Source organism: Castor canadensis, chromosome 5 (genome assembly GCF_047511655.1).
Source record: "Castor canadensis chromosome 5, mCasCan1.hap1v2, whole genome shotgun sequence".
Lineage (NCBI taxonomy): Eukaryota > Metazoa > Chordata > Mammalia > Rodentia > Castoridae > Castor > Castor canadensis.
Window position 1 is genome coordinate 76,060,398 of NC_133390.1, and position 25,710 is coordinate 76,086,107.

At 49.1% G+C, this 25,710-nt stretch overlaps 1 protein-coding gene across 3 annotated transcripts in view; it reads left to right on the plus strand.

The window, feature by feature from the left end:
• The first annotated feature begins 819 nt into the window (after positions 1-819).
• Tmem44 (transmembrane protein 44) overlaps positions 820-25,710 on the plus strand; it is a 34,902-nt gene continuing 10,011 nt past the window's right edge. The window contains exons 1-9 of one of the 3 annotated variants that reach the window (XM_074073488.1): positions 820-1,019; positions 3,323-3,449; positions 5,258-5,351; positions 6,343-6,509; positions 6,685-6,771; positions 8,815-8,985; positions 10,407-10,553; positions 12,781-12,889; positions 18,174-18,328. In XM_074073488.1, coding sequence (XP_073929589.1) covers positions 877-1,019; positions 3,323-3,449; positions 5,258-5,351; positions 6,343-6,509; positions 6,685-6,771; positions 8,815-8,985; positions 10,407-10,553; positions 12,781-12,889; positions 18,174-18,328 — 1,200 coding nt within the window. In that variant the 5' untranslated portion in view covers positions 820-876. The remainder of the gene's footprint in view (positions 1,020-3,322; positions 3,450-5,257; positions 5,352-6,342; positions 6,510-6,684; positions 6,772-8,814; positions 8,986-10,406; positions 10,554-12,780; positions 12,890-18,173; positions 18,329-25,710) is intronic. The other 2 variants (XM_074073489.1, XM_074073490.1) reach the window with 2 other exon arrangements.

A 25,710-nucleotide genomic window follows, 5' to 3' on the forward strand; every position in this document is an offset into this window, starting at 1 on the left:
GGCAAATAGTTCAAGCGACCTCATCTCGAAAAAACCCACCACAAAAAAGGGCTGGCGGAGTGGCTCAAGGTGTAGGCCCTGAGTTCAAACCTCAGTACCGCAAAAAAAAAAAAAAGGCAAAACAAAACAAAAACACCCCAAATGATAGTGATGTATTCCTTCAAGCGAACTTCCTAAAGTCAATAAAAATGTTAAAATATCATAATAGTTTTGGAGGAAAAACAGCCTGAATTGTGTGGCAGTGTGGCAGGACTGCTGGCCGCGATCTAGGATGACGTCCGTCCCTTGGTGGGGACAGAGGGTGCTGTTGACAGCTTCAGAAGACAGTGGGAGGAGTGTGCGATCTGCTTCCCAGCACCGCTGCATCTTTCCTCCCGGTCGCCCACCACCCTTTGTGTTGCACCTTTAACACTGGGGACCAGAGACCGCGCACCTCGGGGTGCCGTACACCCTAGCACTTTGACCGCAGCTGTGTGCATTGGCGGGCTCAGGGAGTGGGGCGGATAGTGAGGGGACAAAGCGCCTTCCGGGGACCGGCGCGGCGTGGGCCGGTCGGGCGACAGCCCAGGGTCGGGCGGCCCCGCACTGCCGCGGCCTCGGGGGCGGGGCGCGTGCAGCCTTTGTGCGGCGGCTGCTCCCGGCTCCGCCGCTGGGGGGCGACCTGCGCCCCGCCGACCCCGACAATAGCGCGAGGCTGGGGAGCCGCGCGGTCCCGGAAACTTTTCCCGGGTGTCGCCGCCCGCGCCTGGGGGCTGCAGGGGGCGCGTCTACCTCGGCCGCGCTGCAGAGCCGAGCCCAGAGGAGGGGCGCGGGCGGCGACACCCGGGGCTGCGGCCACTGGGAGCTGCGCGCCGGGGAGACGCGCGGGGCCGCGCCATGGAGGAGGCGCCCAGCCCCGCGCCCGCGCCCGCGCTCTGGAACTGGGACTACCTAGACCGCTGCTTCGCCCGCCACCGCGTCTGCATCTCCTTCGGCCTGTGGATCTGCGCCTCCTGCTGCTGGATCGCCGCCCACGCGCTGTAATGGGGCCGGGACCCACGCGGGGTGGGGGTAGGGGGCTGTCATGGGAGGAGACCTAGAGGAAGGGGCGGAAAGGGGGGCATGGACTTGGCAACACAAGTCCCGCATGAAATCTAACGTTTCTCTGTGGACTGAAGTCGGATCCTTCTTTCCGGATTCCACGCACAAGGAAGCCGGGCTGAGAGCCAGCAGCGGGAGGCTGCGTGGTGCAGGGCATGAGGTCCTGTCTGGGTTCTATTGTCAGCCCCTTCCCCGTTGGCTCGCCATATGAGCTGGGCCTCGTGTCAATGGGATAATACCTCATAAAATGGATGGGAGGGTTAAATGAGGCAGTACTGAGAAAGCACTTAGTAAGTGCTCATTAAACATTATCGCGCCAGTTCTTCCATCAGCCCTTGGGGATGTTAGCAAGTCCTTCCATGTGCTTGGCCTCAATTTACCCACATCCCTCTTAGCTGGGACAGGAGATGGCCGTGATGGTTTACCCTGGCCAGAGCTTTTGTCTTCTCCCTGCAGCACCTGCAGAGGTCTGGCCAGGTGGTTCTTGGTAGCCTGGGTTCTAAGGGTGAAGCTTTGGGGTCTTCAGCCATCCTGTCCCAGGCACAGAAATTCAGAGGCAGTGCCGGGGATGGTGACACCCAAGTGTTCCCCAGCAGGGGAGAAAACCTCCCTTCCCCAAGCTGGCTCACCTCACACAGTAGATAGTCCCCTCAGGCTTTCTGTCCTGTTGCAGTCTGCAGCTCCAATGCACAGCAACTGGAGTAGAATAAAGAGACATGGGCTAGTGTTGCATTTAGTCACTCATTCAGTCCCTGCCACAAGCCCATGAGGGAGGTGCTGTTAGCACACGTACAGATGAGGAGCCCAGAGTTACTCTGAGGTTAAATAGCCTGAGTGAATTGAAAGAAGGGAACCCAGGTTTTGTAACACAGGGGCAGCCTTGCAGGCTCTCTGGGTCGGAGGATAGAAACTCAGGGGGCACAGTACATATTATCTCCTTTGTTCTTCACCACTGTCTGAGGCCAACACTGTTAGTCGCGTCAGCCACCTGGACACTGAGGTTTGGACAGGATGCCCACCTGACCATTCTGAGAGCAGGGCCTCTGCCTTTTTGCCCTGCCTAGCTCTGGTCTCAGTACCACCCCCACATCCCCAAACCTCCATCTCTCTTCAGGGAATGCCTTCTCCAAGAGGTGTGTGGGGTAGGCAAAGGTCAGCCTGAGGTCCCTGGACCCTGAGAGCTGGGGAGATGGTTGAGAGCAGCAGGGCACAGAACAAAGCCTCCAATGTGAAACCAGAAGACCTGCTGTCAACTCACCTTATCACCCTAAGCGTCAGTTTTCTCTCTTAAATGGGAGGATTAAAATAAATTACTGCTAATTTGGGTCCAACTCTGACAGTCTGTAATTTGAATCTTCATTTCTTGACTTTGAGTGTTTTCAGGAACCCAGATTAATGGTTGATGGTTCCACTGTGAACTTTGGGCCTGGATTGGCCCTTCCATCCCTTCCATCCTGAATGTTATTCCCAAGGGCTAATGCTCAGCCTCTGGTTAAACGGAATGACACCAGAGCTGTGATCCATCCCCAGTGTCTCCATAGAAAAGCAGCAGGGAGACATCTAGAACCAAGTATGTCAGATCCAGTCAGTGATGCTGCCAGAGGGACCTCTGGCCACTTCTCACCTGCCTGCCCATCTGTGTGTGTTCCTGGATGTGTGAGCGGCATGAAGAAGGGGATCTAGGGGGAGGGTAGCCCAGAGTGCCATGGTATCTTTGACTTTTGTTTTCTCTGTATAAAGAGCATGCTCAACTTGGATGCAGGTGTGCAGAGCCAGGATGGATTGGAAGGATTTCACTTGAATTTCAGAGAAGCAAGTGGACTTTTTAATGTAGGCAGTTAGCTCTGTCATTGGCTGTGGTGCTTGGTTACTGTTTAACCCTCTTGCTTCCGTTTCAGATAATAAGACCTGAAACCTAGTGTTTAGGGGTGGAGAAGTTGGTCATTACATTGACTTGGCCTGACTGGGGGAGGTCACCCTCCCCGGTAGAGAACCATCCTGCCTCCACCCGTGAGCTCTGGCTCTTACTGTGGACTTTTTGACCCAGTGTCTTGGGGTTCTTCTAATCTTTTCTTCTCCATCCATAAACTAAGTTCAGAAACACCTGCTGCATACCTGGGGGAGGACGTGCTTTGTCAGGGTCCTCTGACAAAGCACGTCTCTGGTCTTTCCCCAAACTCATGGCTTTGGTCTTTCCCCAAACTCATGGCTCCTGTGTTCTGTCCACACCCCTGTCACCCAGGCTTCTCTACCTGAAATGTGCAAAGAAATCTGGACAGGGTCAGTCAGCCCTGTGTGCTGCGTGCTGCCTCCTGACCAGTCTGTGTGACACCGTTGGGGCGATTCTGGCCAGACAGCTCACGATCCAGGTTGGTAGGGCCTGCAGGTGACAGTGGCCCAGCCCAGCACAAATCTGACTTCCCTTTCTCTACATCCTTCAGCATGCAAGGCATAGATTCCTCTTGGGCCTGTGCCCTTCCATTCTTCCTGCCCCCTTCAAATACTCTTGCTTCAAATACTCTCTGATATCCATGTGACTCACTACTCACTTCCTTTCAGTGTTTGTTCAAAGCCACCTTCAAAAATAAGCCCTCTCTTGCCGGGTGCCAGTGGCTCATACCTGTAATCCTAGCTACTTGGGGAACTGAGATGGAGAGGATTATGGTTTGAGGCCAGCCTGGGCAAAAAGTTCAGAAGACCCCATCTTCAAAAATAATCAGAACAAAATGGACTGGAGTGATAGAGCACATACTTTGCAAGCATGAAGCTCTGAGTTCAAACCTCAGTCCCACCAAAATAAATAAATAAGGCATCTCCTGTTTATAGTTGTAACCTACCTCTTCCACCAGTGCTCCAGGCTCCCCTACCCTGTTCTATTTTCTCTGTAACTTTCCCCCTACCACATCATACACTTCTGTTTGTTGCTTATTGTATGTTAATCGCCCCTCAAGAAAGTCAACTCCATAAGGGCAAGGAACTGCCCACTGCTGTTTGCAGCCCATCACTTCAGACAGCTCAGAGTAACACTCCATAGTTACTATTGTGGTTGTTGGTTTTAGAGCTCTGCAGCCCAGCTCATGTAGGAGCAGCTGAGTCCTTCCCCAGGTGGTAATGTGAGCTTTGGGGCAAGGGAACAGTAGTTTCCCTCAACCAAACCTGTGTAGAAGGGCCCTATGTCCAAACCCATATCTCAAGGAAAACTTGTTAGTCCTCACTTCAGGGACTTCATGGGGCTGGTCCTGACCTTGTACCCACCCAGGTGGAAATGACACTAGGGCAGCCTTATGGTTGGGACATGAGTGGGAGAGTCCCAGACTCTGCTTCGAGCAGAAGCAAATCCCCTTGCTCACCAGGCATCGTGATGCACAGCTGTGCTCCCAGTTCTCAGGAGACTGGGGCAGGAGGATAGCAAGTTCAAGGCCAGCATGGATCAAATAGCCAAAAAAAAAAAAAAAAAAAAAATCCCCTTTCTCATTAGCTGATGGGATAGAATAATAGCTTGTTCTTATTAAATACTTATCTACATCCTTGCACCTGCATCTTTCATATATTAACTCATCTATTCCTCAAAGCGTCTTATGACATGGTGCTCTCACCATCATCATCCTTCTTTTACAGATGTGGAAACTAAGGCATAGAGAGGTTAAATAACCTTCTTAAGCTAACCCATCTGGTAAAGTAACAGTGCCAGGAGCCATACTCCACAATGCCTGCTCTTACCACTGGCTGTACTGTTGTTGCTGGGTCTTTAAAGGTCTCTTTCTCCAGGCACTGGTTCAGGCTCTTTTCATAAAGTAGCTCAAGAAATCTGCCTCACAGTCTTTGAGGGAGGCCCTGTTTCATGCCGGTTTTACAGATGGAGAAACTGGGGATCAGAGAGATTCAGTGGCGAGGCCACCGTTACACAGCAAAGACTACCAATGCAGTAGAAAGAGTGTGGGGCAGGAACACAGGGCTGCTTCTTGCCCATCTCTACTGATGGACATCTGTGCAACTAGGGATCGGTCATTTGAACACCCCCTCTCCTCATCAATCAAAGGGACTTTTCTTGGGATTGCTGGGAATATCACTGGGCTAACAATATCGGTATTAGCCCATGTGGCAGACAGGATTCTGGGACGTAATTGCTAGAAAAAGATGCTTGAATGCCAAGACGCTTATTTTCATTTGCTCCCAGGTTTTCACTGGTGCCTACCTAGCAGCTGTTGACTTAGTGAACTTTATGTTCATTCTCTTCCCAGTCTGTGGATCCAGATCCAAGTCTAACTCAGGTGAGTATTGTGGCCTTCCATTCCTGTCTTCATTTATCCATCCATTCAACAGTATGCTGAGTGCCTACTCTTGGTTATTCCCTGAGCGGGGCCTCTGCCAGGCACAGACAAATGAACGATGTCCCTAACTTCAGCCAGATGAGAAAGTCAGGGCTCTAAAACTTTAGTAGAGCTGTTGGCTTGGGAGGCATGTGCACCCCATGGGCAGCCAGAGAGAGGGGTTGGATTTCAGGTATTAGGGAAGTACTGAGTCTGAGAGCACAGCAGGAGGAGGGATGGCAGTGCATGACTTTGCAGGGGGGTGAATGTGATAGGTCAGCATGCAAGTCCTGATGGCCACACAAAGCCCCACAACTTCTGGACATGGATTCCAGAAATAGGCATGGACCATTACTGGCAGAGCAAGGGCTGAGATGGGATGAGGAGCTCTGAGTACCTGGTTTCTGAGAAGAGACATCAGTGTGCATGAACCCTTATCCAAAAGAGGGAATGCCTTTGTCAGTGGTACTGCGACACACACCCAGCTACCTGGTGCTGCTGGGAAGAGAAATGTTCTTAGAACTGTGCAGAAGAGTGTCTGTCTTGTATTCCAAAGAAGCTTTCAAATGCCGTCTGTCCTGCTCACAGTGTAGGTGGTGAGGCACAAACACACTCACTCGGTGTGTTCGGCCAGCTTGTCTGGGTTCTGCTCTGTGTGGATTGTAGAAGTGGCCAGGGCACTGTCCTTGGGTTCCTAGTCGAGGAAGGCACTGCTGTCTGCACACAGATACCTACAGTAACTGTCCTCTGCACTCAAGGAAGGAAAACAGAGCCAGGTATGGGGTGGGTAGGAAGGCAAAGCCTCTGGAAGAAGAAAATAACCCCAGGGCCTTGGGGCTGAGGGGGACCTGGCTGCAGGACCTTGGGTGGAGTTGGCACCAGCCCTTTCCGTGCAGTCATCTGGCCAGCTCTAGGTTCCAGGGGCCACATGGGAGTTTGGTGTCTCCTGCAGGTCGAGGTACCCGAGAGAGGAAGAGGAGGCGGCGGCTCAGGGCCAGTGTGTTTGCTCTCATCTTGCCCCTGAGCCTGGGCCCAGGCTGGGCTCTCTGGGCTGCTGTCCCGAAGGCTTCAGCCCCTGTCCAAGGGCCACAGCGGAGGCTGCTGGGGAGCCTGCTGCAGGTGAGGCTGAGTTACTACTATGAGGAAGCTGCGGGTGGTCCTGGGTGGATTAGCCTTTGCCAGTGTCAGGAAGAGACTTCAAAAGGCAGAAAAGGACTCATCAGGTTGGCTGCTTCTTGAGACATAGGGATAGTCAGTCCTCTTTGAGTGATGAGTGTATCACTTATTCTTACAGGAAAACACTGAAGTCCTTGGCTACCTGCTGGGAGGCATTGCTGCCTTCGGCTCCTGGGCATCCCGGATTCCCCCATTCTCCAGAATCGTGAGACTGGGGTGGGGCTGGGGCTGTGGGTCACATGGCAGGTCTTAGGGCATCAGGAGCATTCCAGAGGCTCCAGGCCGTCCTCACAGTCTCATGGAAGACACAGGAAGTGCAGCCTGGCCCTCAACACTCTAAGAAAGGTAGAAACAAGAGTCTGGGGTTTTGAAAGAAGGAGAGAAGGCTCCCACACTGTTCAAGGGAGTGGGGCTGGAAACTGTGCACACTTCCAGGCCTTGAGTGGTAGCAGCTGTCATGGTGACTAGGAAGGAAAAATGGGACCTGAGGAAGAGGGAAGGGCTGTCCGGGCACGAGGGAGGTGGAGAGAAGAGGAGAGGGGAAGGGAGGGGAGGAAAGGATCTGAGCAAGCCATGGGTCCCATGTGGAAACTGTCCTGCCACATGCAGGTGTTCTCTGCAGACAACTCTGCCACACTCTTCCTGTCTCACTAACAGGACCTGACATTAGGAAGTGAAACAGACCCATCATTTAGCCAAAAAAGAACCACTTACCCAGAAGCATCATGGTTTAGAGCAGGTTCAGGGGAACAGGACTCAGGGAATACAGGTGGCTTGTGTGAGACTTCAGTCTATATTGTGACACCAGGAATGTCCTGGGGCTGGGTCTTATCCTCAGGAGTCCTATCTCTAGACTAAGGGAGGGAGCAAGGATCCCTGGGCATGGCTCAGCTGCCCACTCTGTAAGTGGGCAGTGAGACCCCTGAGGGGGCTAGAACAGTGTTCTGACCCCTTGTATTAGCTCCCCAAGGTTGGCAGTGGAGTGGTCAGGCTAGGATGCTTGGACCTCTGGCCATATTCTGCTGCATCCTGTGCCATGTGGGAAGGGCCCACAGGACAGGGTATCATCTCCACCTTCAACCTCTGGGGCCTGGGGCAGAGCCCCCGCCTCAAGGCCAGGTGCTCAACTGTGCTATCTCTGTTCATTGGCCTTCAGCAAATGGTGGCCAAAAACAGAGGCCTGGGAACAAAACTAGTTGAAATGCAGAACTAAATGTCACATTCCTGAGGATTCTTTTTAAGATTTAAAATTAGAATGGGGGAATGCTGGTAGAGTGGTTCAAGTGGTAGAGCACCTGCCTAGCAAGCATGAGGCTGTGAGTTCAAACCCCAGTACCACCAAAAAAAAAGAACTAGAAAATTAAGATGGGGGAAAATCACCCATAACATGCTTTTCCCCTGAGTTTTTTCCACTCAGCCAAGCTCTATATACCTCTAAATACAATCACCTAATGAGCAACATAAATGACATACATTTTATATTCATATATTAAATGTTACGCAGTTCAGTATAATTAATATGCAGTTTTATGTGTATGCATTTAGATGTGATTTATACCTGCATAACAACTTACATATAAATATTTAGTTGCTTCTTATTTTTTGAACCATCATCTCCATTACTTGTTCTACAAAAATATCCCCTTGGCTTAAAAATTTTCAGAATTTTTTCTTGGCAGTACTGGGGTTTCAACTCAGGGCCTGTAGTTGGTAGGCAAACACTCTACCACTTGTCCCCAGGTCCAGAATATTCTCTCTCGTTTTCCTGACCTTCCCTGGTTCAGAACTGGTAGTACCGGCAAGAGAAGGGCTGGACGGTGGCTCTTCGTAATTCAGTCTGGCTCACTTTCCCTCACCTGGCATCCCAGAGCCCCTGCCCAGTTAGGAGCTGGACTCTGGGAGAGGAAGGCCCCAGCTTGCCCTCAGGAGCACTCTGAATATGTAGAGAGTGAAGGGTTGCTCAGTAAAAGGCACCGTGCCAGGCCGATGTGTCAGGTGTGTCAGGGCCCAAAGACTCGCTCCCCATGGGGTGGAAGTGGTAGGGAGATGTTTCCCGGAGTTAAGTTGAGGGCAGTTTCTGATGGATGAGTAAAGTTTGCTGGGGAGCAAACCAGATGCCCAACAGAAACACTGCCTTTGGAGAGTGGTCATGGGTACCGGGTTTGCAGCCCAACCTGCTCTGCTCCAGAGGGGCCTGGGTCTGCAGGATCTAGTGTTCGTCCTGCCAGCCCCTCCTCTCTGTGCCCAGTGCCGAGGGAAGTCGTTCTCCTGCATCCATCTGTGGAGCCGGCTCCTGTCGGCCCTGGCTGGCCTCCTCTATGCCTCGGCCATTGTGGCCCATGACCGGCAGCCTGAGTACCTGCTGCGGGCCACGCCCTGGTTCCTGACCTCTCTTGGCGGGGCTGCGCTGGACCTCGCTGTATCCACACCAGGTGGGGGAGAGGGGACGGCTGGACTGCCCGCAGTCAGACGAGGCCTGCGTCTCACCCCCATCCTGCCATGCTACCCTCTTAGTGGGCAGCATTTCACCAGGTGGCCAGGGGTGGTTTGAAGCTCAGGACAGGCAGACAGCAGTGTAATTATTTACAGTTTGGTGCATTCCCTGTTTGAAAAAGACTGTGTCTGGCGCACTCTGAAACAATGGAGGGGGGTTGGAAGGTTCTGGGTCCTGGGGTCCAGATGCCAGGCTCAGTTCTGCTCCTTGCCGGACATCTCCTCCCATGAGTCCTGCTCCTCTTTTCTGCAGTCACTTTCTCCCAGGGCTGGAAGAAGGCTATGCATGCTGACCTGCCATGCAGGGTCATTCTTCCAATTGTCCTTTACTCTCTGGTGCTGGAGCCTGGGGTGGAGAAGCAGAGATCAAAGCTGACAAGTGCTGCTGACAGTCAGTGGTGCTGAGTGGCTTCCTGAGTCCCCTGAGTGCTGTCTGACAAGTGACCCTGTATGACTGTCACAAGGGCATGTGAAATGCAGCCAGAGGACTGGAGGCGGTGTTGGAGGTGCCAGCAGTGGGAATGGCACTGCTGTGTTTGTGGTGGGGTGTGTGGAAAATAAGCCAAAAATCTGAAATCAAGGCAGGTCACTCTTTGAAGGCTCTCAGGGAGCAGCTGTCCTTGCTTCTGCCAGCTTCTGCTGACTCCTGGTATTCCTGAGCTTGTGACCTCATAATTTTAGCTTCTGCCCTGTCTTCCCGTGGCCTTCCCTTTGGTGCCTCTGCATGGTTCCTCTTACAAGGACTCCAGTCATGCACTGGCAGAGTGGCTCAAGAGGTAAGAGCACCTGCCTAGCAACCATGAGGCTCTGAGTTCAAACCCCAGCACCACCAAAAAAATAAATAAATAAAAGACTCAGATTCCATTGCTGGCCAGCTTCATGAGCCAAGGAGTGCAGGTGAAACTGGAAAAGGAAAGAAACAGATTTAAAAAAAAAAAAAAAGACTCCAGTCACTAGATGCTGGGCCTACCCTACTCCCCTGGGACTCCATGGTAACTAATTCAGCACAAAGATTCTACTTCCAAATAAGGTCACATTCTGAGGTTCCAGGATATGAAATCTAAGGGACATTACCACCCACTGCAAGGACTGTCACTGCAAGTCAGACCTTTCAGGAAAGATGGCTTTTAGCATGTATCTACCTGGGGACAGGAATGCAGAGTCAGACCTGGCTCTATCCTCAAATGAGCTGTGTCTATCTGGGGACAGATCAAGGCAGGATAACTCTGGGGAGGGACAAGTATGGAGTAGGCAGGACAGAGTGGGCTCTAGGGAAGGGTGGGGTGAGGGGTAGCAACAGGAGCTGAAAGGGCTCCATTTCCTTGTACCTTAACTCCCACATCTCAGATCATTTTCCTGTCATGTGTGATGAAGAGCAAGATGAGACAAGCCTTGGGATTTGTCACTGAAGCCAGAGAGAACGCTGACACCCAAGCCCTTTTGACCTGTTCAGAGAAAGAGGATGAAAACCAGGAGGCCAGGACTGAGGACAAGGTCTCTTGGCTGGAAAACGTCTTGCCTACCACAGTGCTTACTGGATAGGGTGGACAGAGGCAGTGAGCCTTGACCAAGGCTGGGACTTGGGAATTCTGAAAGCCCCAGCACACTCAGCCAGTTGGTCACTTGAAAAGCTGTTGTTTCTGTCCAAAGCTAATGTGACCCTGAAGGCAGTGGGACCCTCCATTTTCCCGGTTCCAAGAACTTTTTACCAATTTTTTTTTGATCATTTGCTGGGCTTGATATACTTCTAGCAATGTAGATGCAATGGTCAAATACCCAGTTATGTCTTTTAGTAATTTACTTACAGACATAAATTCACATACTACATAAGTTCATATCTTAATTTAAAAATAATGTGATTTTCCACTCATATTTCCCAAAATATGCATTTCCACTTTCACATACATCTTTGATATCACGTCTCTATCAGCACCTGACACCATGTTCTTAGCTCATTGTCACACCAAGCTGTTTGGTCTGGCCTGTGTGAATGTGTGTGTGTCCTGGCTCTGGAAATTCATCTCAGGCCACAAGGACCCATTTGTGGTCACTACAATGTAACTGTTACTTCTTTTTTTTAGTTGATATTGCTAAAAGACTGATCTTTAAAAGTGTTCTTTACAATAAGGCTCAACAATTACAGCTATGTAACTGGTAAGAGTTAGTATGTCTGGAGCAAATGCATTTGTCTCCATATTTTTGTAGTGCTAGGCATCTAACCCAAGACTTTATACATGCTATGCAAGCACTCTGCTACTGAGCTAAATCCCCAGTCCCCTTTCTTCTTCTTGGCTGATTCACTCGGGTAACCTCTACAAAGTAACCAGAATTTACTCTAATTGAAGTGATTTGTCTTCGTCAAAAGATCATTTTGTTGTTTTTGGTGGAAGTAGGGTTTGAACTCAGGGCTTCACACTTGCAATGAAGGTTCTCTGCCACTTGAGCTACACCCCCAGTCCATTTTTCTCTGGTTATTTTGAAGATGGGGATCTTGTAAAGTATTTCCCCAGGCTGGCCTCGAACCTTGGTCCTCCAGATTTCAGCCTCCCAAGTAGCTAGGATTACAGGTATGAGCCACCAGCACCCACCTTCATCAAAACATATTAGTTCCATATACATGTATAGAAATATCACAGAGAAACCTTTGTACAATTAATATACACTAATTTTTAAAAAACAACAATAAAAAAGAATAGGCATCTTCCAAGTGTGTGGGGGTAGATCTTGGTACCAAATAATGGTACCAAACTTTACAGAAAAGCTTGTAAAGACTTGAATGGAAGACTGCTCCCTTTTTACTAATGTTTTTGGGGAAAATAATTTTGCCTGTTACCTGGCCTCTTCACTACCTTATATTCCTCTTCCAGGGAGGGGACTGAGGCTGTGATTGAACTTCCTCTGGATGGAGAATGGGGAGGGCAGTGGGTGTATTTGGACAGATGAAAACGTAAAGCTGCCCCTTCAATTGTTCTAAGCTCAATAGTGCGATCTGAGTTACTGAAATACAAGACGGTATATAACCAAAATAAAAGCTGTTTATTTAGGTGCTTGCATCCAGGAAGGCCCAAGGGAAAGGTGTTTCCACCCACCCTAGAAACTTGTGAAATTGCATCCCAAAAGGGAGCACAAAGATTTCAGCAGCTCTGTGTCTCAGGATTCTGAATAGAGAAGCAGAAGCCTTTGGAATCTCTTCAGCAACCCTTTAAAGCAGTGGTTCTCAAAGTGTGGTCCCTGGGCCAGCCTCGCTTGAGAACCTGTTAGTGATGCAGAGGGAGGGCTCTGTCCTGAGGTTCCCACTCTGAAAATGGGTGTGGGCTCTGGCAAGCTGTGCCTTCTCCACCTCACACAGCACTTACTTGACACCTGCTGTGGTGACTCCCAAACTCTGAGCACCTTAGAGTCAACTGGGGAGCTCAGCTCCCTTCCACACCAATTAAATCAGAATGACTTGGGGATGGAACTAAACTAATCAGAATGACTTGGGTGTGTTTTCAAGACCAGCTTGTTCTGTGGTGCTGCAGTTTGGGAGCACTAACCTGAGAAAGAGAGAACACATCTTATAGGAAGCATAAAGTTAGACATGTCCTAAAAACAAACAACACCACCAACAAAAAACAGCAGACAAAATGCCCTAAAGATTTTTTTGAATGAAATGGGACCTTATTTTTTTTTAAAAATATCTTCTGATTTAAAATTTTCTGTCTCTGTCTCCACTTGGAAGAACTCAGATTGGGTGCCGCTTACCACTTTATCACACTGCAAGTCACTGAAGACCATGACAGCAATCAGTCGCTACATGGAGCTGACCATCGAGCCCGTACAGCAGGCAAGTGTCCATGGGCCACAGGTGGGTGTCCAGAAGGGTAGGAAGCCATCCTGGAAGGCTTCCTGAAGGAGGTGATGCTTTAGCTTCTGGGATCCATGTGAGGGAGGAAAGTCTTTCACCTCTACCTTCTTAGGTACAATGGCTGAGGACTGTAACTCAAACTGATAGAAGACAGAGGAATAAGAGAGAAAAACAAACCTTTAGTTACTTGTACATGGACGTTCACAAAGAAAATGTGGCTCAAAGTGGTGGCCAGATAGTGAAGGCTTCTATACTATCTTAGGCTAAACACAGGAAAAGGTCAGAGCTTCTGGGGTGGGGAGTGACCTAGAGAAGGGGATGGAAGGTGACGGCATGGTAATGCAGGGCTGTCCTGTTATGCAGAGGAGTTGTCTCTCTCTGTGCACAAGGGGAAGTTTCCTTTATAAAGGTGAATTTCCTTTACAAAAGGCGAAATTTATGTAGTTGGCTCTTTTTATCCATGGGTTCTGCATTCAACCAATTGCAGATTGAAAATATTGTTAAAATTTTGCTTAGTACCGAAAATGTAGTCTTTTTGACTTGTCATTATTGCTTGCACAATATGGCATAAGAACCTTTTTGCATAGTGTTTAGAGATGATTTGAAGTATACAGGGGAGGATATACACAGGTTATATGCAAACTCCTCACCACTTTACATCAGGGATTTGAGCATCCGAGGATATTGGTATCTGTGGGGATCCCGTGGGAGTCCTGGAAGCCACCCCTGCAGATACGAGGGATAACTGTGCTCTACTTTCAGGCGATTAGGGTAGTAAATAGCTTCTCTCACTTCTGCAGGTTTTCACTTGCCTTCACCTCAAAATCATCCAAATGCCAAAGAGACATACTTGAGGTGACATGTTCTGCTGCCCTCCCAGAGTGAGGGGGTGAAAGGGTGGGGAGGAGGCAAGGGTCAGATCACCACACTGCAGGATCTGACTGAGGGTTGTGGGAGCCCAGGAGGCTTCAGTACTGGAATTAATGTCAGCTGTGCATTTTATTTTATTAATGTCTTTTTTTTTTTTTTTTTTTGGTACTGGGGTTCAGGGCCTTGAACTTGTTAGGCAAGTGCTCTGCCACATGGCCCACACCTTCTGCCTCAGCTGTGTGTTACTGGTGGGCAGGGGAAAGGAGAGTAGAAGCAGGGCAGCCAGTAGCGGACAGTGGGAGGTCCTGAGAAGAGGCAGCACAACTTTAAGCCAAGGCTGGAGCAGATGGAGAGGCAAAGATGGAGTGGAGAGAGTTGTGAAGTAGAAGGTGGGGACTCCACGTGACTCCCAGGGTTCTGGCCCACACTCCAGGTCCTTGGGAAGAAGAGGATGGGGAAAGAGGTGACTAAGACTGCTCTTGTCAAGGTCACCAGTGATGTCCAGGTTGCTGAATCCACGGTCATTTCTGCTCTGATTGAGATTCCACTCATTTAGTCACTGGTATCTGAGTTCCGTTGTCCCCTGCTTTTCTGCTATCTTCACAGGCCATTCATTCCCCATGGCTTCTGTTGGCTTCTTCTGGTGAGTTTGGTTTTGGGTGGGAGTGCCCCAGGTCCATCTAGGAATGCTCCCTTCTGTTGGAGACCCCCCCAGTCCTGTTGCTTTCAGTCCTGGTGCATCAAAGTCCTCAGCCTGTATGTGCACCCTTCCTTCCTCCCAGTTCCAGTCTCCATGCCTGGACGTCTATTCAACAGTGCCACATGGCATCTCACACCACTCCAACACAGAAGGTTGGGTCTCCCTGCCCAGACTGGCTCCTTGCCCATCTTCCTTGTCACGTACAGTGGTTGTCCCTGTCCATGCAGTGGTTCAAGCCAAAAATTCCTTCCTCCCCTCCCTGCTGCATCCCCACATCCATTCAATCCATTTGGGGTCCTATGAATATTGTCTTTAAATAGGTGTGGAGCCCAGCAGTCTCCTGAAGCCGCTCTTCCTCTCCTCTGCCACCCTCGTCTCATCCCTTCATCTGTGCAAGCAGCCAGAGGCTCTTTGACAAACATTGTGACCTTTCTTTGCTTAAAACACTCCCCTGACTTCCCCTTCCACACAGAATAAAATCTAAACTCCTTACAGAGACTCCAGGACCCTCAGGCCCAGGCCCACCCACTCCCTACTGTGTCCGCACTGTGCACCTGCCACGTGCTCCCCCTGTTCTCTGCCCTGTGTCCTTCCTCTCCAGCTGCACAGAGGTTCTCCCTGCTCCTCTGCCCATGGCTGCCTGTTTCTTACCAGACTGCAACCTAGATGTTACCTTCGCCAAAGGCCCTCAGGGAGAAGGAGTGTCCAGAGCTCTGCCCCCTCACTTCACTACCTCTGAAAGTTCTCTGCAAAGCCCTTAGCACACTGACTGATTTCCCTGTGTGCTGTCTCCTGCTGCAGGGTTAACTTTGTCTCCTGTCTTGCCTCTCCTCAGCCCAGACCCTGGGAGTCATGGGCCCTCAGTAGAGGTGCGTTGTGAGCACATTCTCAGTGATGTTACCCCTTCCCAGCTACTCATAGGACACTGGTGCTCCAAGGGAGGAGTTTGGGCTTACTCTTTCCAGTTGTCCCTTGGATGTTGGGTGTGATGCCCCCTGTGTGTGATGTAAGTGAAGTTCAGAGAGTCAGAGCATGTGATTACAGAGAGGAGCCCACTGTGGCCATGACACCCTTCTGATGGGGGGAGGGAGAAGTCCTTGGGGAAACACAGAGAACTCTGGTAGCTGCCCAAAGCTTTGCGCTAGATAATTTAAAATCCTGGAACTACTGAAAAAGAAATTTCAGAAGTGTCTCCTGGGATGGGATGCTGGGGTGTAGCTTAGTGGTTCACCGACCTTGTACCTCAGTGTTGCGTGGGTTCCTGCTAGGATTAGTGTTCTTCCAGCATTTTCCCCACTGAAGCCCACAGGCATGTCTGAGCTTCCACTCCACCGCTTCCTTCTGTGTCCACCAGAGGGCGAGAGACATCTCCCAGAGAGGGAGCCTAGGGCCCCATTGTCCACCAAGCCTGGGCAGGAAGCCACCTCTGTCAGCTCTAGGGACACCACTTCAGAGCTAACTAACTACTTGCCAGGCTCTAAGTAAATAGTTACAGCCAACCCTCAGCTGGAGCTTATTATGGGCTAGAGTACTGGTCTAAGTCCTTTATATAGGTTAACTCTTATACACATTGCCAGTCCTTGAGGTGGTGTTCTCACTTTACAGACAAGGAGACAGGAGCAAAGAGGGGTTAAGTAGCTTGCTCAAGGTCGCAAAGCTTGTCAGTGGCTGAGCCAGGATTCTGACCTGCCTCTGCCTGAGTTTGCGCCCTTGACCTCCATGCTATATACTGTCTCTTACCTGGCAGCATGTCTGACTCCAAGTAAGCACTTAGTAAATGGTTCACTATTATTATGAATACAAATTCTCATATACTTCCCACCCTGAAGTAGGTACACGATTACTTCTATTTTTAAACCTTATCAACAATTAATAATTATTTTAAATTGAGGCACAGAGCCAGGTACAGTGGCACACACCTATAGTCCTATGAGGCTCACTTCAGGAGGCTGAGTTCAGGACCAGCCTGGACAAAAAAAAAAAAAACAACTCCAGAAAGGCTGGGGTATAGTTTAGTGGTAGAATGCTCACCTAGCATATACAAGGCCTGGATTTAATGCCCAGCACAGGGGAGAGGGAGGGGAATAAATAACTTGCCCATGATCCCACAGCAAATCATAAAAACAGGTTTCAAATGAAACCTGTCTAATTCTAGGGCCTGAGCTTTTATGAAGATAACACTGCCCTGTACTGCCATATCGTACCTGCTTAGTTGGCTGTTACTTGTTTCTCCTTCTTCGATGAGCATGTCCCAGTGACAAGGTTGTGGGGACTGTTGGCACCCTGTCAGCCACATGTGTGATGAGATCCTGTCATGGTGGCCATCTGGAAGTGGGTGAAGGGAGCACACAGGTGTTGTTCCCTGACTCCCAAGAACTGGTCCTAAAGAGATGGTCCAGGAGGTACAGGGGAGCAGCTCAGCCATTCAGGCAGAGCCTCTGGAGGGCAGAGGGGCTGGCTCCCATGAATCAAAAGCCTTATCCTTTCTGGGAACATCTGAAAACTCTGTTCTGTCTGTTGATTCAGGTATGGGCAGGCCCTGGGGGATTGTAGGGTGTAATCTCACTGTTGCCAGTGCACCTGCTTCCCCACCCCGCCCACGGGTTCCTGTTTCAGCCCCCTTCTCCCAGAGAGCAGCAGGGCAGCACCTCACCTGTGTTCCTGGGCAGCTTCCAGAATACTGCCTTTGTTCCTTTGTGGACTTTCTCTGCCTGTCCAGCTGACTCACATGGAACAGCACACTGACCCTGTCGAGGGCTGAGCTTGCTTAATTTGGGGCCCAGCACTCTAGCCACTCTTCTCATGTGTCCCGGGTATGTACATTGGAGCTCCACGACACCCCAATGGCCCCCCTTCGACAGAGGCTAGGCCTTTGATAGGTTAGGAAATGGAGACTCAGAGGGCAAATTTCCTTCTGAGGTTACAAGGTTAATTAGTGAAAGATCCCTGTTCAGGAAACAGGGTTAGTCTGAGTGGTGTGTCAATGGAAAATCCAAAATCTTGCATGACTCTTAAAGTCCAGCTGATGAAGCTTTGCTGATCTCTGAGGAACCCCTCATCCCAGCTCTGTGAGAGAATAGGTAGCTAGCTAGGCAGATAGATGATAGATAGATAATTTCACAAACGTGTTCTTCCTGTACGATCTAACTCGTTCATCTGCTGCTGTGGTATGAGTTGCAAAGCCTCCATGGAGTGTACCGTTGGCACTGAGTGTCCAAATGCATGGTCCCTTCTAGCCCGCAATTCTGCCTTATGAGTTGACCCTCTAAGTACCCTGAAATCTTGGGTGTCCAATATAACTTACTGCAGTCAGCATTGATTGGAAAAGTGATAGGTTGGAAATACACCCTAAGCATTCATCAGTAGGGGACTGGTTAAATGGATTATGAGCACCTATAATGCTCCCAAACTTCTGATATAGAACTATCTCTAAGGTATACCGTTAGGTGAAATAAAGTGTAGAAGAGAAAATAGTGTGTGCTACCATGTCTGGAAATAGGGAAACACACACGTGTATTTGAGCGTGTACATGAGAGCCTGGTAGCCTCTGCATGCAGAAGGATGAGGGTGCAGATAGACACTGCACTGCACACCCTTTGTGCCCTTAGAATTCCGAAGTATGTGAGTGCTTTAGCTATTCAAAAGCACAGTCATGTAAGTATCGCTGCTTGTCCTCTCCCACACATCTTGCAGGCAGGCTGCAGTGCCACCAGGCTGCCCGGGGATGGACAGATGAGCACAGGAGACACGTCCCTGCAGGAGCCTCCCTCATATCCTCCTGTTCAAGTCATCCGGGCCCGAGTGTCTTCCAGCAGCTCCTCTGAGGTCTCCTCCATCAACTCTGATCTGGAGGTACTGGGCCTGTCTGGCAGTCGGGTGCATGGCTGTGTCTTTCACCAACACTTGCCAGCGCCTCGTGGGGCTGGTATTGCTCCTCTCTAATCTTGCCTGTGCTAACCTCACGTGAATCTCCTTGAGGCTCCCAGTCTGCCCAAAGAGCCACTCAAACTGGGACACGATGGAGAAGCTTCCACAGTCAGGCAGATTGGGAACACTGTACATTCAAGTCCTACGGAAACAAATGCAGGAATAGTAAAAGTCTCAGTGTTTCCCAACCCATGTGATCATGGGAGGAACCGCAGTTCCAGCTGTGCTGCTAGTGGTGACCTATGCAGGCGGGCTCCATGGTAGGTGCCATGCCCAGCACTTCAAAAATCTTTGCCTCATTTTGTATTTGTTAACAAAGTGTGTGCCACATCTTCGATTTGCAAACAGGTGTAACTCTCAGGTCTGAACTGGCCTGACACTCTCAGTCCCATAGCTGTACATCTCAGTCCCATTCAACAAGGAAGGTGCCATTTGTCAGAGTTAAAATGAGAACAAGGACAATGTAGTGGTCACGAGTGTCGGCAAGAGGGCACCAGCTGTTTTTTGGTGGTGAAAGGACTGTCTTGTTGAGTTTGTGTCCTTCCAACTTTTTTGATATTAAATGTTCTTGTATGAAATGATGGTAATAAAAAGTGGTATTTGCTGTTGAATTTTTAGTTTAGGTTTGGTTTGATTTTTAATGGCCTTATTTGGCAAAATAATCAGTTATCTATCCTGAGTCCCCATATTTGTCAAACTCATAGTGGACTCTGAAATCCAACACTTGGAGCCACTGGTGGTTTGATAAATCCCAGATTCCTTAGTGTTATCTTCCAGACCTACCTGAGCCTGCCCAGCCTCATGCTATCCCCTGCCCTCATCTGGTACTCTCTCCAAGCCTTGGACTCTTCTCTGTCCCCAGGCCTCTGGGCCTTTCCTGCTAGGGTTCCCTCTGGCTCCATTTGCATGGGTCAGAATCCTACCCAGATGCTACCCGTTGTGTGAAATCACCCCCTCCCCCCAGGGTCAGTAGCTCTCTCCCCAGAGTGCTAGAACAGCCAGAATACACACTTTCTTGCCCACCTTCCACTGTTGGCCATTTGCCCTCGAGATTGTGGGGGCATGCTGCCATTGTCTTTCCCTGTCCCTCCATCCTGGAACACAGCTGGTTATTGAGAGGAGGGTTGGAGTTAAGAATTGTGCACCCTTTAGGGTGGATTCCTCAGTCATTTGGTGTTGTATATTTTTCAGAATGTGTAGGACACCAAGGCCTGTGTTTGGCAGCCTGGCAGTCATGGCCCATAGTCACCACCAAGGTCTGAGGCTAATGGGGAAAGGAATGATCTTGACCACAGTCAGAGGAAAGGACAGGTGGGTCAGTCAGGAAAGGCAGGGAGCAACATTTGCTCCATGGCATTAAAGCATCTCGTCACCTTGCCCATTCCCCTCCCTCCAGCTGAAGTGCTAAACAGTGGCCTTGCAAAATCAGAAATCTGCCCTTGTGGCTAATTTGGGCTATTTCTCTGTTTTGCAGTTGTTTTTATTCATTCTTCCCTGATTCTGTATTCTATCTGTTTTTAGAATTCTGTTGTTTAAAATAGGCAAAGTCTAAGGGCCCATGTCACACTCTTAAATTAGGCAAGTGGAAATAAATGCTTTGCCCATACTAAAAGGAATAACTTTTAGAAGTTCAGCTGGCCGGGCCCCACCCTGTCCCCAGCACAGGCTTCCTACTTCAGATCCTAAGCCACACATACTCTAGATAATACAGTTCCTGAGGCTCATGAAGAGATAGCTAACACTGAGCTGCTCTCACACTGGCAGGTCAGACAGGATTGTGGAGCTCATATTGGCTGTTTAATTTATGAGCAGGAGGCCGTGTAACTTTTTTCAGGTATCTGAGCCATCAGGCCTTGTAGCAACCCACATTTTTTGTTTTTTAAGTCTCAGCTATTCAGAATGCTGGGGCGAAAGGATCACTTGAAGTCATGGATGTGAGACCAGCCTGAGCAACATGGCAAGACCCTGTCACATCAATAAACAAACACAAATAAATTACATGTTTTGGATAAAAATTTTGGCAAACATTTTTAAAAAGTAAAGAAGAGAATTAAAATTAGCCCCCAAGGCTACAAATCAGCGGCCTGCAGTGGGCTGGCATGTTTGACGCAGGTCTTGGTTTTAACTCACTGAGTAACCCAGGCTGGTCTTGGACTTGAGGTCCTCCTGCATCTATCTTCCTAATGCTGGTATGACAGGTATGCACCACCACACAGGGCACCATGCTCCTGGTTTTTAAAGATCCTGGTCTGTTGTGGTTGAATATGAGCAGGAAGGTGTCTTTTAACAGATGGGTAAAATGGAACACTCCAACCAGCTATCTGGTTACTCATTCAGCAAACGTTTTTCTGAGGACAGGAATTTAAAAGGAAAATGCTTGAGGACAGAGGACCAGCCCAGACTTACCCATAGACTAGCGGGTACTGTAGTTAGTAAATTGATCACAGAAAGAATCTGATCCCATGCCTCATGACTTCAGAGCACACTCCTAAAGGACAGAAGTGTGTAGGTCACTTCTTGTGCTCTGTGACCTCTCTTGCTCCCAGCTTTGTCATTCACATGCTTCGTGGGATTGGACTCAGACACCCAAGGCATCTCTCCCCACTCATGGGCTGTCCACACCCTACCCCTGCCCTGGATTCTACTGAGGTGTCCCCCACACACACTTTGTTCTGCATCTGTTACTGACCCCCTGGGCTTCTGCTTGAGCCCTTGGGTGAATGCTTCCAACTCCCACTGTCCAGGCCTGTGGGCCTGGGAGCCACTCTGACTTTAAGGTTATGTGTCTATCAGTAGATAAACATGGTCTTTTATCATTTCCTAACTTAAGTCAGAGATGGTGGTTTTCTGTCTGTGTCTTAGGGTGTGTTCCAACTGTACTGAATGCCTACTTCCTGCAGTACGCTTAGGGGAAGTGGAGAAATGAAGGCTGCCTTAACAATGTGTTGTAGCCACGGCCCTCTAGCTCACCACGTGTTTCTAATCCATTAATCAGAATTACAGTGCTCATTGCTAATGATGACTGTGTACGGTGCCCTGTGCTAGGCACTATATGGTCTGGTGAATATTTTACAAGCACTGTTTGTTTCAACAGCTCTGAACAGAGATCTGGGGCTAGATGAGTTTAATGAATTAGCCTAAAGAAACATAAGAAAAAGAAAGCTGGGTATGATGGTGCAAACCTGTAAACCCAGTCCTCCAGAGGCTAAGGCAGGAGGATCACTTGTTCCAGACCACCCTGGGCTACATAGCAAGACCCTGTCTGAAAACAAAAACAAAAAATGGGTGAGGCTAAGAAGGAGATAGAAAAGAAGGCAGACCTGGGATTTGAACTTATCTCTGTCTTCACTTGCTAACCACTGCTCTTCATTGCCCTGGCAGAGATAGTACCCAAGGGGCTATACAGGACCATGTTTATTATCCATTATTCCCATTATACAGATGAGAAAACTGACTCTGTCTAGTCTTTTTTCCCCCCCTCCATTAAATTTCCTCCTCTCCCTTGCCTAGAGTCTTTGTACTTACCTGTGTCCTGTCTCTGGACACAGGTCTGCCTTTTTTTCTATCTCCTTCTTAGCCTCACCCATTTTTTGTTTTTGTTTTGAGACAGGGTCTTGCTGTGTAGCCCAGGGTGGTCTGGAACAAGTGATCCTCCTGCCTTAGCCTCTGGAGGACTGGGTTTACAGGTTTGCACCATCAAACCCAGCTTTCTTTTTCTTATGTTTCCTTAGGCTAATTCATTAAACTCATCTAGCCCCAGATCTCTGTTCACAGTTGTTGAAACAAACAGTGCATCCTATCTAGTATAAGGGAAAACACTGAGATTTACAAAGAAACCCAGTGATGTTACATAAGAAGGATGAGACAAGACCAGGAATACATGCAAGCTACTATGAAGGGAGAACATGGGTGTTTTCATCCTGATTCAAGTGTCCCACTGGCTGTGTACCCAGTTGGTAAGGGTACCAGATGAGTGTGGCTGATAGCCATGTAGAGAGGCCATTTGCTTGGGCTACATAGATTTTCAGACATCTGTCCAGGGGATGGTACACTCCACAGACTGGACCCATTCATTCCCTCATTCACCACCCATTCAATAGAAGGGCAGCCCCACTCCTGCAGGGTATCCCAAGGGCACATTAAGCAGATATTGAATAAGGGCCACTGAGCTCACAGAGTCCTAGTCTATAGGTGAGGACAGAGGCCAGAGGCAGCAGGGCCTGCAGGAGTAGCCTCTCACTTTCCAGGCAGCCAGCACCTGTATTCCAGCTGCAGGGCTGATTTCCGCCTAACACTGAAGATACCATGTACATCCTTGTTTTTACTTGAAGGGGGCCAGAGGCATGAGTGTAGGAGAGATTTAAGAAACTAGGGAAGGGCCAACTCCCTGTGAAGTGTCTGAAGGCTGCTGCTTCTGCACCTTCCAAAGACTTCTTTTTCTTTCTTTCTATTTACTTATTTATTTTTGTGGTACTGGGGCTAAAACTCAAGGCCTACACTTTGAGCTACTCCAGCAGCCCTTTTTTGTGAAGGGTTTTTTTTCGAGATACAGTCTCTCCAACTATTTACCTGATCTCTGCCTCCTGTGTAGCCAGCAGCGCCCAGCCTTTCTGTCTTTCTTTAGCCTCCAAGATTCTGAAAGATTGAGTTCAGCTTTTAGACCACCTGATCACTCTTGTCCTTCTGAGCTCCCCAGCAATGTCATAGACTGGTATAAGCTGTATAGCAATTCTGCAAGGGGCTATCTCTGTCACTGGAACACAGTGTGCACACTGAGGGATATGTGTGGTGGGAGCTGGTGCAGTCCTCTGTGTGTGTGTGTGTGTGTGTGTGTGTGTGTGTGTGTGTGTGTGTGTGTATGCTTATGCATATACATGCACATGTGTGCATGCTGAGTGCATGCAGTATATATGTATGGGCATGGAAAAAGTGTCACACACTAGATTGCTCTGTTGGAAGAAGGTCAAATTCTAGCGCTGTGTGTTCCTGCTAAATCTGTGCCTGAGGTTCTCAGTAACCAAGACTGCTTGTTCCATCTCTACACTGTTTCCTGCACCAGCCCACCATTGCCATTCTTAAAGACAGATCATTCTTTAGGGGAGAGGAGAAAGGAAGAGGGAGAGAGAGAACTATGAAAGTGCTGATTTTAGAAGAAAACTCACATAAATAGGAGAAAGAGCCAGAATGTACCTATAGACACCAAGCAGTCAAGTTCAGGACATGGTTTTTGCCCTGCACAGCTCTGTTTCCTCCCCAGGGAGATGAGGACACCTGCCATGGAACCATAAGAACCAGCACAATACGGTCCATCCCACAATGTGTGGGACAGCCAGCTGGTTCCCCTGGGGTGAGGAGGAAACTTCACTGGGCCCCAAGGGAAACTGGGGCCGGGCAGGAAAATGAACAGAGGTCTGGAAGGGAGATGCACACAGGGGCTTGTCTGGGCCTTGGTCTCCACTGCACTTGCAAGTTTTAGTTTCTCCTGCTATAAATGGGAATCATGAGGCCTGTCTCTACTGTATGACAAAATGATTGGAAGGGTCAAGTGGGGACACTGAGGCTCTTTGCAAGATTACCCATGGCACCACCCATGGTGCAGGGGAAAACAGACTGGGGGAGGAGAGGGATGAGCTGAATCCTGGCTCTGGCCCTTGTAAGCCATGAACCCAGGCAACACCACTCATTTCTCTGGACCTTCCCTGAGAATGAAGATAGTGAGCTCTCAGAGGACAAGGAGGCCTAGCCAAGGTCAGGTGTGAAGGAATTTTGATTCGGCAGAGCACTGCCCACTTAGAGGAATGAGGAAACTCCAGCTTTGGACTGGGCCATCTTTAGGTCCGACTGAGCAACAGATCCTAAGTTTAAAGGTCCATTGTCGGTTTCTAGTGGCCCTTTCTTTGAAATGTTTTTGAGAAAGCTATGCCATCTTTATAAAGAAAGCCCATTAGCATTTTTTATTTAACTTCTCTTTTTATTCCAATTATACTTGTAAGCTGGGTGCCATTGGCTCATGCCTGTAATCCAAACTGCTTGGGAGGATCACAGTTTGAGGTCAGCTCAGACAAACAGTTCTTGAGACCCCCCCCACCTCCAAAATAACCACAGCAAAATGGACTGGAGGTGTGGCTCAAGCAGTAGAATGCCTACTTTGCAAGCAGGAAACCCTGAGTTCAAACCCAGTTCCACAAATAAATAAATAAAAATTACATTTGTAAGTTATTAAACTTGTTTAACCCCTAGTTTCTATCATCTACATTTCTACTCTGCAATGCATGTGGAAGCATCACTTTAGCTGTAATGGTGGGTCAGAATTTTGCTTTCACTGATCAAGCTCAGGACGGGCCTGTCCAGACCCCAATGGAGAGGTTTGCATCAAACCACCAGAGCAACCATGCTTCGCTGTGAAAGCCTCGCCCTTGTGTAGGCACTTCAAGCCTGTTGACAACTTCCCACTGAATGTTCCATTCTTTCCCTCCTCCTCCTCCACAGCCTAGGAAAGAAGAGCAAAGCAGGGCATGCTGGGCAGTTAGAGAAGGAAATACAGGGGATAGGGAGATAGGTGATGTCCTGGTTGATCCAGAGTAAATGCTATGTAGTTGGTAAATCAACTATCAATATTGTGTAAGTTTTAAAAAGATGTAGGGCTGGGGTAGCTCAGTGTAGAGCACTTGCCTAGGCTGGTCCAGTCCTGGATTTAATTCCCAGCAACTAAATGTGTGTGTGTGTGTGTGTGTGTGTGTGTGTGTGTGTGTGTGTGTGTGTGTGTGAGATTTTTGAGGCATATGGCATAGTGTTTTAAAGTTTACTAGGGAACCAGGTCAAAATGTTATGACACCTCCCAAGTCTAGCACAATCTCATCTCCCTGGTCTTGGGGTGAGTCACTCCCCAAATGTAAGAGGAAGGAGTTAGACATATGGTCTCTGAGTGCCCATTCAACCTCCATAGTCTAAAATTTAAGCCTAGAAAGTGACTCTGTTTCCTCCATGCCATGCCTTAAAGTCTCAGGAATAAAGTTACTACATGCTGTGTACACAGGGCCCATAGCATGCTCTTCTATTTCAGAAACATGAAAAGTGTGCTTTTAGACATGAAGTAAGGACTTGGGGTGTGGCTCAACTATTAGAGTACTTAAGCGTGAAGCCCTGAGTTCAATCCCCAGTACAGAAAGAAAGAAAATTAGAAATAAAGTGAATTGAAACCCTACATACTGTGGTTCACAGAGGTGACAGAATCATAGTCCAAATGCAAGAGTGTGTGGAGGCAGGTGCCATACCAATACTTGTAGTCCCTGCTCTTGGGAGGCTGA